The sequence below is a fragment of the Callithrix jacchus genome, chromosome 2 (assembly GCF_049354715.1).
Source record: "Callithrix jacchus isolate 240 chromosome 2, calJac240_pri, whole genome shotgun sequence".
Classification (NCBI taxonomy): Eukaryota; Metazoa; Chordata; class Mammalia; order Primates; family Cebidae; genus Callithrix; species Callithrix jacchus.
The window spans coordinates 114,882,189-114,894,867 of record NC_133503.1 but is presented as its reverse complement, the minus strand read 5'-3'; the positions used below and the strand labels follow the sequence as shown (position 1 = coordinate 114,894,867).

The 12,679-nt window shown below is 37.3% G+C and overlaps 1 protein-coding gene across 2 annotated transcripts in view; it reads left to right on the top strand.

The window, feature by feature from the left end:
• RFESD (Rieske Fe-S domain containing) overlaps positions 1-10,530 on the top strand; it is a 53,393-nt gene extending 42,863 nt beyond the window's left edge. For both annotated transcript variants that reach the window (XM_078365155.1, XM_054252116.2), the window contains one exon: positions 5,646-10,530. In XM_078365155.1, the coding sequence (XP_078221281.1) occupies positions 5,646-5,824 (179 nt within the window). In that variant the 3' untranslated portion in view covers positions 5,825-10,530. The remainder of the gene's footprint in view (positions 1-5,645) is intronic.
• The last annotated feature ends 2,149 nt before the right edge of the window (positions 10,531-12,679 follow it).

Below are 12,679 nucleotides of genomic sequence, written 5' to 3'. Positions count from 1 at the left end.
ATCTAGTAGTTAAAAAAAAAAAAAACCCAAAAAGCTCCAAGTTAAAAAAAAAAAAAACTAGGAAATATTTCCATAAGATTGTTCACTTATGTCTAATTAATTAAATACCAGGTTTATGTCATGAATTGAAAGTATGATTGTGTACCACTTTGCTTAGAGACTAGTGAAAAGTTTTATATAAATCAATGGAGTGTGCAGACGAAGTCGCAACATCTACTATTAAAGACTCAGGTCCTGATGCTGGAGAACTGAAGGAAAAACCTGATGAAAGCTTACATGAATGAGACTGCAGGACCCTCCTGGGGTGTAACTCAGATCCAATAAGGCATCCCACTCTGACAAATCCAATCTGGTAGCAAGGCCTTAATAATCAGGGGAGAGGCATGACTATGAGCACAGCCCGGTCCCTCAGCTCTATCCTTGAGCCCACATTCCACAGGGATTAGGAGTAGATGGGATGAAAAGATAAGCCTTAAGTAGTCTTCCTAAACTTTCTAAGGCAGTGAGCACAAATTAGCTATACAACTAGGATATTCCTTCCACAGAAAGCAAAACAAAAAAGGGGAAAGAGGCATTCTCTAGGACTTTGCCAAAGATCTCTGGCAATCAAAAATTTCATTGTAAGGGAAGAAAAGACCCAGTTAGAAGACATGCTTGCAGCCACAAAGCATATGAAAAAATGTTCAATATTATTAATAATTAGAGAAATGCAAATCAAAACCACAATGAGATACCAAATAAAGAAAATGTGGTATATACACACCATGGAATACTATGCAGCCATAAAAAAGAATAAGATCATGTTTACTGCAGCAGCATGGATGGAGCTGAAGGCCATTATCCTAAGCAAAATAATTCAGGAACAGAAAACCAAATACTCCATGTTCTCACTTATAAATGAGTGCTAAACAATGAGAATACATAGACACAAACAACACAGGGAACAACAGAGACTGGGGCTTTCTTGAGAGTGAAGGTTGGAAGGAGAAAGAGAATGAGAAAAAATTGGGTACTATGCTTAATACCTGGGTAATGAAATAATCTGTACACCAAACTCCCATGGCATGGGTTTACCTAGATAACAAACCTACACATGAACTGCTAAAATAAAAGTTTTTTTAAAAACAAAACCAAAGAACAGTGTAAAACACTGTAATGTTAAACAGAATTGGAATATCATCGTGATTTTTAAGATTATATTTTTCCTAGATGTATAGGCAGAAATGGCTAGAATCATGGCCAACCCAGTAAAAAGAGCACCCTAGTATCTAAATTCTGGGCTTTAATATCATTTCTCAGTACAATGAAGCAGGACTCCTTAAAGAAATATGTGATTCCAAGTCTGGGGCAGGAGAAGCACAGAGCCAGGGAAATCTTATACTAGAAAGTCGGGATCATTTTGAAGATTAATGGGGTCCTTTTAAAGGGAAACTCAGGCCAGCTTGAAGTGGTTCCTACTGGTCTTAGTTGTGATGATATGGGCTTTGCAATGGGAAAAATTAGCCTGGTGTGGTGTCATGCACTTGTAGTCCTAGCTACTGTGGAAGCTGAGGTGGGAGGAACGCTTGAGCACAGGAAGTTGTGGCTGCAGTGACCCACGCTTGCAGCACTACACTCCAGCTTGGGAAAGAGAGCAAGAAATTGTCTCAAAAAAAAGGCAAATAAATAAGTATTAAATACATTTTAAGTATATTTATACAGTCCATATATATGGTATGTATATGTGCATAAATAAGTTCCAAATATTGTTATGATCTTTAGTTAGAAGTCTTAAATTTATCTACTTAGACTGTAACCTCTGCAGACCATGACTAAAAGTATAGATTTTGTATTTTATTCCTTCAGCCATGGTCTTAGAGTGTATTACTTAATTACCTAGCTACTTAAGCAAATCTCCTTGGCCAAACCAACAATGTTCAAACATAATGAAAAAGAAAACTGGTCATTTTATGTAACTCTACATAATTATAAAAAAGTGTCATATTCACTCAACAGTGCTAAAAATGAAAATGCTAAAGGATACACATCCCACCCTTTCTTTTAACCCAGTGAGTTGATGATGATACCTCTTTAGGAGGGAGCCCGGACATGACATCATTCACTGTGTGAATTTATCTAAAATTTCCATGAAGCTAAATTTATTTTTAACCAATACCAAGCAATTATCTTAGAGATTTCTAAATTACTTCGTACAAAAATAATTCTAACATGTGAAGGATTGAAGAATGTGCCACTTCGACATAAGAATTATTTTGAACTGAAGTCAATTAAAAAGAAACAGACACAAGAACAGCTCTCTGCCCTCCCCTTTCTACCAGGGAGGGCAGGAGTTTGAGACCGGCCTGGACAACATGCTAAAACCCTATCTCTACTACAAATACAAAGATTAGCTGGGTGTGGTGGCATGCACCTGTACTCCCAGCTACTTGGGAGGCTGAGACAGGAAAATTGCTTGAACCCGGGAGGTAGAGGCTGCAGTGAGCAGAGGTCATGTCACTGAACTCCAGTGTGCGAGATAGAGTGAGACCCTGTCTCAAAAACAAACATGTTTACACTCTTATACATTGTGGAGAACCCCCTAATAGTTTCTGTTTATGTGAGCTATATCTATTTACAATTATCTTATTAGAAACAAACACTGAGAAATATACGCAGTATTTGTTAATTCATATGATATGCAGCTTCTTGATGGCCCAATGATCCCTGCCTCCTGGGCTTCGTGCCCTGGTGTAATCCACTTCCCTTGAGTGTAGGCTAGACTTATTCATTCCGTTGAATACAGCAGAAATGATGGAATGTTACTTCAGATAGTGGGTTACAAAAAGGCTGTGGCTTCTGTCTTGCTCTTTCTCTCTCAATCCCCATTTCTCTCTCTGAGGAAACCCAGCTACCATGTTGAGAGTTGTCCTATGGAAAGATCCATGTGGCAAGGAACCAATGTCTCTGGCCAATAGCAGTGAGGACCTGGGTCCTGTTAATAGCCATATAGTGAGTTTAAAAACAGATCCTCACCCAGTGAAGCCTTAAGATGACTGTCACCCCACTGACAATTATAGCTTTGTGAGAGACCCTGAGTCAGAGATACCCAACTAAGCTGCACCTGGACTTCTGACCCACAGAAACACTGAGATAATGAATATCAACTGTTTTAAGCTGCTAAATGTTGGGGTAATTTTTACATAATAAAATAAAACTAATACAATTCATTTAAAATGAACAATAATAACATTTTCTATGAAAAATAACTATCTTCCAAAATAAAAAATGTAGTAAGCTGAGGGGTACTGTTTTCATTTTTGCAGATCTCTTCAATATCTAGTACCATAGGAGACATTTGTTTCCTTATATCTGCTTCTGAATTTAAGCTGTGGTAGTACATTGTTTTGGATGAAATATATGAAGAAAACCATGCTTTACACTGATAAGTAATTGTAAAAGAGAAGAGTATTATAACAGTTTTTCCAGATAGCAGTGGGCATTACGCTTTGATCCTACAGCAGTACTTAACAGATGATGCCTTAGCACAGTGTTTCATGCCTGTAATCCCAGCACTTTGGGAAATCAAGGCAAGAGGATTGCTTGGGGCCAGGAGTTCAAGACAAGCCCAAGCAACATAGCAAGACTCTGTCTCTACAACAAATTTTAAAAATTAGCCTGGTGTGCAGGTGGCTGAGATGGGAACAGCACTGAATCTAGTAGTCCAAAGTTGCAGTAAATTAAGAGCTAGGATTGCACCACTCCACTCCAAGCCGGTGGACAGAGAAAGACCCTGCCTCCAAACAAAACAAACAAAAGAAAATGGTAGTTTCTTAAAGACTAGTTGCAACCTAGATACCATATCAATGAACTTTTTATGCTCTGTTATGTTAAAATGTATAGACTTGCACTTTGAATGGCTCATTTACAAATGCATAATTTTATAACATCATTTATTGATTATCTGAATAATATTGGTTCTCTCAAGATCTTTCATTGACATGTTTAGTTTTATAAGCCCCCACAAAAGCCCCAAAACAAAAAACCAATCTTTGCTAATGTCGCCCCTGCTCTTATCAGAAAAGCTTTAAATATTAGAAACCTGTTATATTAGTTATCTATTGTTGCATGGCAAATTACCCCTAACTCAGCAACTTAAAACAATAAACTTTTATTATTTCACAGTTTCTTTGAGTAAGGAATCCAAGAGTGGCTTAGCTAGATGGTTCTGGATTGAAATCATTCAAGAGGTTGCAGTCAAGCTGTTGACTGGGCTGTGGTCATTTTAGGACTCAACTGAAAGATGGTCCAATTCCAAGCTCACTCATGTGCCTTTCGACTGCTTCAGAAGATCTGTTCCCAAGTTCACTTTCATGCTTGCTGGCAAGCCTCAGTTCCTTACCATGTGGCCTCTCCAGAGGCTGCTTGAGTGTGTCCTCAGCTGGCTTCCCTCTCTCAGGGCCACCTCACAACCTGGTGGATTGTCCCATGGTGAGCAGTTCAAAAGAAAGAGGGGTGGTAGGGAAAGAGAAAGAGAGAGGGACATAGAGAGAGAGAGAAAAAGATGGTCCACTCAATATGGGAGCTGCAGTCATTTTATAACTAATCTCAGTACAATAGCTCATCAATTCAGCCATATTCTAGTCATTAGAAAAAATCGACTCCACAACCAAGGGGAGGGAAAGTAACCTCTGCCTCTTGAAGGGAGCTGTATCAAATAATGTATACCTATAGCTACAAAACCACCATAAATTGTCAAGCTCATCATGCCGGATGAAAGTTTTCCCAAGTTCTAATCTTTGCTTTAAAGCTCATTTTATCATTGGCAATAAACATTGTCAGCTGTTTTCCTTGAAATGACAGACTTGCTTCTTTTACAGTTGAGAAAATATCTGCCAAATACCCGGCTCCATATAACCATAGTTGGGTGCTTTTGCCAGTCATTCTTTCAGGTGAAAATGGCATTCCATGAAAAAAAAAAGCAGCTCACAGCTCAATTATAGAAGTGCATTTCCTTGAGGCAATCATGTGTTTCAGTAAGCAGCAGAGTGCCTATGTCTACTTTATATTTAATTACATGGAATGTTAAAATGATGTGTTCCCTGGGGTCACTATTTAATATATGTACTCAAGCTTCTTAAGTAAAACTGATTTCTTCTTTTCTCTTTTGGTACAGACTAGAGTGCTTGGCACTTTCATTTGGGAAAATCACTGTGGGAAGGAGTAAATAAGACAATGCTTCGTGGAAAAAGCTGTGCACTGCGATTAGATGGGAATTACATTTAGAGTGGCAGAGAGTAGGAAACATGAAAGAGGAAAATAAGCAAAAATGGTGGGGCTGGAATAAAATGAGCACATTATGGTCAAGAGTAAAGAGAGGGAAGCCTAAGTTCGCAGCCTGCTGTGGGCTTGATGCAAGCACCTGCGAAGGAGCCAGTCTGAGGTTCTCACAGCAGACTCCTACTGAAGGGGCAGTGTCAGGCAGACTCCTAGAAGCTCAGGGACTAGATTACTACCTGGCCAGAAATGCAGTAGAAGGCTCCCAGAAGGCTTCCAAGAGACAAATAACCTCGGGTTATTTACCATTCCTAAGGGCACTAATGTCAGTCATAACCATGCAGTTAAGTAAGAGCTTTTTCCATGTTACCTTTTCTCCTTCCCTCTTGCAGCATTGAAGAGGCCAAAAGCAGAAACTGATGAGGGAGAATGGGACCTTAGGAGAGGAAAAGCAGCTGAGCAAAGTTCCCTCACTCCTCCACTGTGGACATCCAAGCCTGGAGCAAAACTCAACTGGGAATGGGAAGAAGTTTTAAATGAAATGAGATTAACATTTGGTTTATCACATTGAACTGGACTCAATTTACAAAAAAAATAAAAGACTATTCATTTATGACCTGAAAGCAACAACAAAATTATTATTATTTACTTATTACACTGAGCTCAATTACTTAAAAAAAAAGAAAAAAGACTATTCATTTATGACCTGAGGGCAACAACAAAACCATAAAATCTCTCTGAGATTTGAAAGGGCTGGGAGTGGAGCGCTGTGAGCTGGAACAAATGGGCAGGCGTGAAGGGCAGTGGGAGCTTTCAGCATGCAGCCTGCTCAGTTCAACTCATTTAATCAAGTGCTTCCAGTATGTGGGATTCATTGAGCTTCTGTTTTTGCCAGGTTGAGTTCTGCTGGGTATATTTTAATGAAGAAACAAAATGAATTTATATTTAGGAGTACAGTGTTTTATAATGATTGTAACCACGCTAACCTGAATTCATATCCTTGCTCTGCTACTTTAAAAAATGTGACACATTGTAAATCTCTTGTACCTTCGGTGTTCTCATCTTTGAAATGGAGATAAATGATGCCTACTTCACAGGGCTGTCATAAAGAGTGAATAAGATAATATATGCACAGTAAGTATTACAGTGCCTGGTATACAGTGGTCCATAGGTAGCATCAAGGATTACGATCATGCTCTTAGTCTGGTAACCTGACCAGCGGGAAACATTGAACAGGAATTAGTGTACTAAATAGACTGAAGATGAATCAAAGCTAAGAGGAGGGAGAAAGATGAGAAACATTTAGCAACAACAACAGCAAAATGCTAACACAATAGCCATAGAAATGGAATAGAAGGGACAGATATAAAGGATATTTGAGAGGAAAAGGGACATAAGAGATAACTGCTTAGACATATATGGTGAATAAAAGTAAAGGAAGAGTCCAAGCAGCTTACATTTTAAAAGCTTGCTTGGGTTGGAAAAGAGTAGAAATAGGAGAAATACAGAAATTGCCAAGAGTGAGCAAGTTTGGTGGGTGAGCATAGTGGAAAGAAATATGGTTTTGTTTTGTTATAAGACTTTGGGACTTTCAAGTACAAATATCTTAAGAATATTTGAAAAGTTATTTATTTTTTATTCATTCATTCATTCGTCTAATATTTCTTGAAAGCCTACTTTGTGACAGACACCACGCAAGGATGTAGCAAGAACAATCTAGTAAACAGTTGGAGTTTGAATGGGACATCTGAGCCAGACAGAAATATCTGGGGCCTTCAACATAGAGCTGGCCCCCAAAACCATGAATATTAATCAGTTTTCTATGAAGAACATCAAGAAAACAACTTCTGAAAATATGAACAGTTAGGGAGTCATGAGGAATGGTCAAAGGGCTGAGAGCTAAAGCAGTGTCTCATGTTGCAATTATTTTTATATTAAATTCTAACCACCGATAGCTTATAAATATTTAATCATATCAATAAAACAATTTCATAGTAGCTATCCATATTTTTAAATTTTTATTATAGAATAATTATAAAATTACAAGGATTTGCAAAAGTAGTAGTGAGTTCCCATTTACCCTTGATGCAGTTTCTCCCAATAACTACATTTTTAAAAAGAAATTTTTTTTAGAGACAGGATTTTACCATGTTGGCCAGGCTGGTCTCGACCTCCTGGCCTCAGTTATCTGCCCACCTCAGCCTCCCAAAGTGCTGGGATTACAGACATGGGCCACCGTGCCTGGCCCCAATAACTACATCTTACATGACAATAATACAATATCAAAACAAGGAACTTGACATTGATATAATCCATTGACTTGATTCAGATTTCACCAGTTTTTCATGTACTAGTGTGTGGTATGTGTATAGTTCTAAGCCATGTTATCACATATACAGATTCCTATAATTTTTCATCTTTATTTCTTAAAATATTTTCCTTTTTCTCACTTCAGTTACTTAGATGAGGTGAAGAATCCACATCATGAGAATTTAAAAAAATAATTTTTGCAGTTTACTGATACTCCTTAATGTTCAAACAGCCCAATATAGCAAAGGCCACAAAGATTTTTAAAGTAGTTAATGAACAAGTAACACTTGCATTTTACACTATTTTATGATGCTTTATCTGTAAAACATTAGTTATGATTTCTAAAGTCCTTTATAACTCTGAAATTCTACAATTCCAGTCTCTTACCTTATCAGGCCAGTGGTCAGTGGGACAGAGTTAATCACTGTCTTATTGCAGTAAAAACATTCTGCTAGATTTAACCAGGTTCCCACAGGAACCTGCTTCTCCAAGAGGGCTTTGTAAACGTTTGATAACAAGAGAATAAGCTAATTAATAGTTTTTCTAACAAAAAAACTATTTTTAAATAAAAGTATTTTATCATATTGTTTTAATAATATTTTAACTAAAACATCTATACTGGTAGCATAGCTCAGTACATTAGTATTGAGCTTCATTCCCAGTCACTTAAATTCAAATCTGTAGTATTCCTATCTTGGCAAGACAAAGAGAAGCATCCTCTGTTCAGGAAGAAAATAGTGTTAAGCTAGTTGTCAAGAAAATCATTTATAAACTAGATTCCCCTCTAAAAGGTCTATAATTCATTTCATGAAAATGGTAAAAGCTTTTGTGCTTAGACAAAATGTTAGAGGATCCCTATAAATAAGATCAGGGTCAGAATAAATATTTGCAGTCTGAGAAAACACCACTTTGTGAAAATTGCCATGAGATGTAGACTGTACAACAGTTACATTTGAAAGCCTGAAAGATTTCATGTTTTACAGATTGATGGCAATACACAGCAATCAAAAAGCTAGATTTCTAATTTAGTAATGTTCTAGAAAAAAACAATAATAGTGGACTAAATCATTTGATGATATTACTTTTACTGAACAACAGTTAACGGAGTATATTGCAATCCTTAAAGGATTGTTCAGTACCTTTTTCCATTTTAAACTGTACTAATACTTCCATTTCATGATACCAAAATTCTCTCAAGGGGAAACTTAACAGCGCATAGTACTTGCTTTCAGTCAACAGAGTCAGTGGAGAAAGAAAAAAAGCTTCCTCACTAAGAGGAGTAAAACATGACACCATAAAACCCAGGTGTTTAAAAAAATTATGGCAAAACCACAACACACACACACAAACACACACACACAAAATTTTTCACGCTACTTTCAAATTTTTGGCAGAGACCCACAGCGCATCCCGGGGCTCAAAAAGTAGTTTGTACTCCTATTTAAAAATACGTATCCAATTTGGAAATATCCATCAAGGGATAGAATTCACATAGAGATCATTTGCACAGCACTTCCAGGCACAACTTTGGGAAAGAGGCCTGAGTGTCCCCAAATTACAGATGCTCAGAAGCATCAAGTGACTTTTCCCTATCAGTCAGCTGCCCAGGGGCAGGAAGAAAATAAAAACCAAGTTTGTCTAACTCAAAAATTTGCTGCTCTTAGATATATTCTACACTACCATCTACGAGTCATTGGTGTATATTTAAATAGTCAGAGGCCAGGTGCAGTGGCTCACACCTGTAATGCCAGCACTTTTGGAGGTCAAGGCAGGACCACCACTTGAGACCAGGAGCTCCAGACAAGCCTGGGCGACATAGCAAGACCCCAGCCCTACAAAAAAAATTGTTTTCTAAATCAGCTGGGCATGATGACACACACCTACAGTCCTAGCGACTTGGGAAGTTTAAGAAAGAGGTTTGCTTGTGCCCATGTGTTTGAGGCTGCAGTGAGCAATGATTGCACCACTACACTCCAGCCTGGGTGACAGAGCAAGACTCTATTTCAAAAACATAAACAGAGCATAAACTCCACTGAGGAACACTCAGCACGTCACTCCTGTATTTTGCATTTACTTCATTTCTTTCTTGAAAATTTGCTATAAAGTGCCATTTGCATTAAATCAGAACCCTTTTTCATTTGACTAAGTCTAACTGTATGTTTGAGTATTATTTTTTCTGTTCTTTTGGTAAAGGAAAGTTTAAATATTAACAGGGGAAAACAGTATTTGGAACATATTTAACAAAGAGCTAAAGTTCTCACTTCACATGTAATTAATAAATAAGTACAAAAACATGCGAAATAAAGGAAAATGGCAAAGAACTTATACAGACAATCACAAAGTATTTATCTGTTTCTTTAACAGATATTTTCTGAATGTCTACCATGTACTCTATACTGTGCTATGTATTAGGGATACAATGAAAAATTATTGACTTCATGCTACATTGTTTAAAAAATGGGTTATTGGGTCCAGGCATGGTGATTCATGCCTGTAATCCCAGCACTTTGGGAGACCGAGGTGGGTGAATCACTTGAGGTCATGAGTTCGACACCAGCCTGGCCAAAATGGTGAAACCTCATCTCCACTAAAAATACAGAAATTAGCTGGGCATGGTGGTACATGCCAGTGGTCCCAACTACTTGGGAGGCTGGGGCAGGAGAATTGCTTTAACTCAGAAGGTGGAGGTTGCAGTGGGCCAAGACTGCACCACTGCACTCCAGCCTGGGCAACCAGAGGGATAGCCCATCTCAATTAAAAAAAAAAAGTTAAAAAAATTCCATTTTCCAAAAATATGTATGCATATATTCATAAAAATATCTGGAAGGATATATATAATATATTCATAAAATTATCTGGAAAGCTGTATGTCAAGTGATTATCAATGGGTGGTAGATTTGTTTATTTGAAACAAAATAATAAACATGTATTTCTTTTATAATAAAATAATTTCATAAAAATTAAAAAGCTATAGACATGTAATCACTCAATTATTTTACATATTGTTCAGAGTTTTTGGTAATAAAAATATATTTCTCTTTTCTTACACAATGGAAGATAGACTCCAATAGAAATGGACTTCTTCCTTCTTTTTATACCACTGTCACCCCACTTCCTGTATTCTACTCTCAAGACACAACACACACAAACGCTGACAAATGTGCATGCAGATACACAAATACAGACAGAAGACTGTCTCCCTCACAGTGCATGCGCACACACACACATTCACAGAGAGAGAGAGAGAGAGAGAGAGAGAGAGAGAGAGAGAGAGAAAGATACAGAGTCTCACGTTGATATAAGTGAAAAAAAGAGTTTGGCAGAGATCTGATGGTTTTAATCTTGGAAATAGTTTTCATTATTCTCTGCATTTCTCTACGTTTTTCTTTCATTTGCAATCCCTGAATGCAATATTTTTCAGGTTTGTGTATTATAAAATGTATACATTCTTCCACTGGAAAAATAGCACTCTGTCTGACCCTTCTGTTTGTTTTTATGCCTAAATAAACTATTCTACTAGCTCTGGGTATTAGACAGTCTAAGGACATGTGGCAGACACATGACTGTGTCTAAGGAGATGGCAAATCTTTCTGTGGGATCAAAACAGATTAATATGCAATAGTTGATGGGAGGTAGTAATTTTTTCCACTTAACTTTAAAAATTATTTTATTTAGACTCATGTATAGAATGTTCTATGTCAACCTATATAAAAATAGTTTTAAATAAAATATAGGTCTCCTTTAACTAATTCATAAAGTATCCATTAAAGAGATAAAACCAGCCCTTTAATATGTTTCATATAAATATATTACCTTAGTCCATTTTTGCTGCTATAACATGGTACCTGAGACTGGGTTATTTATAAAGAACAGAAATTTATTTCTCACAGTTTTGAAGGCTGGGAAGTCCAAGACTGAGGCACTGGCATTTGGTGAGGATCAGTCTCCACTTCCAAGATGGTGCTTTATTGCTGCATCCTCTGGAAGGGAAGAATGCTGTGCCCTCAGATGGTGGAAGAGACAGAAGGCCGAGAGAGTGTACCCTTTAAACTTGAGCATTTTTATAGGGGTATTAATCTCATATATAAGGATAGAGTGCTTTTTTAAAAAATTTTTTTGGAGACAGAGTCTCTCTCTGTCACCCATGCTAGAGTACAAATGGCAACATCTCAGCTTACTGCAGCATCACCCTCCCAGGATCAAGTGAGCCTCCCACCTTCACTTCCCGAGTAGTGGGACTACAGGCGCACACCACCACACCTGGTTTTTCGTTATCTGTGGGGGTTTTTTGTGTTTTCTTGAAGAGAGAGGATTTTGCCATGTTGCCCAAGCTGGTCTCAAGCTCCTGGGCTCAAGGATTCTCCCACCTCAGCCTCCTAAAGTGCTGGGATTACAGGTGTGGGCCACCATGCCCAGCCAGGATGGAGTACTTAAGACTTAATCACCTGCCAAAGGCCACATCCCTTAATGTGGTTGCATTGGGGATAAAGTTTCAACATGAATTTTAGAGAGGACACCATAATTTAAACCATAGCATATATAAATAAGTATTGAAATTCAATAATTCCATGTTACCAGTATGTCAATGACCATTTAAAAATATATTAGAGGTTTAATCACAGTGAAAGTTTTCTGATTTTCAACTTTTTCAGTTTTACGTACAGAGCTAAGTGATTAAACTTTTTCTTTAAAAATTCAATAAAGGTTAGCTGATAATAATGTGTATGAAGTACATTCCTATAATATAACTTGGTAAAAAAAAAAAAGAATTGATTATGTATGGGGGGCTTCCTTTAAACCCAACTCTATAATGATTATAAGCTGGATTAAATTTTACTGTCATCTAATAGTTACCCAGTTTTTTACTTCAATGTGAGAAGCCTTTTCATTTTTAATGATTTTTTTATAGCTAATACCTGTCAAGAAGCACACAATAACTGACATCTCACCAAAAGGGTTGGTCAAAATCTATCTCAATAGAATTATATTTCTAGTGTTTTTCCATGTGTTTTTATTACTTAAAAACCTTCCCAGATTTTCTTTTTTGATATTCCAAAAGGATTTAGCTATCTCCTTACTTTCCTATTTCTGTAAGGAAAGTAAGGGATGCTGGGAG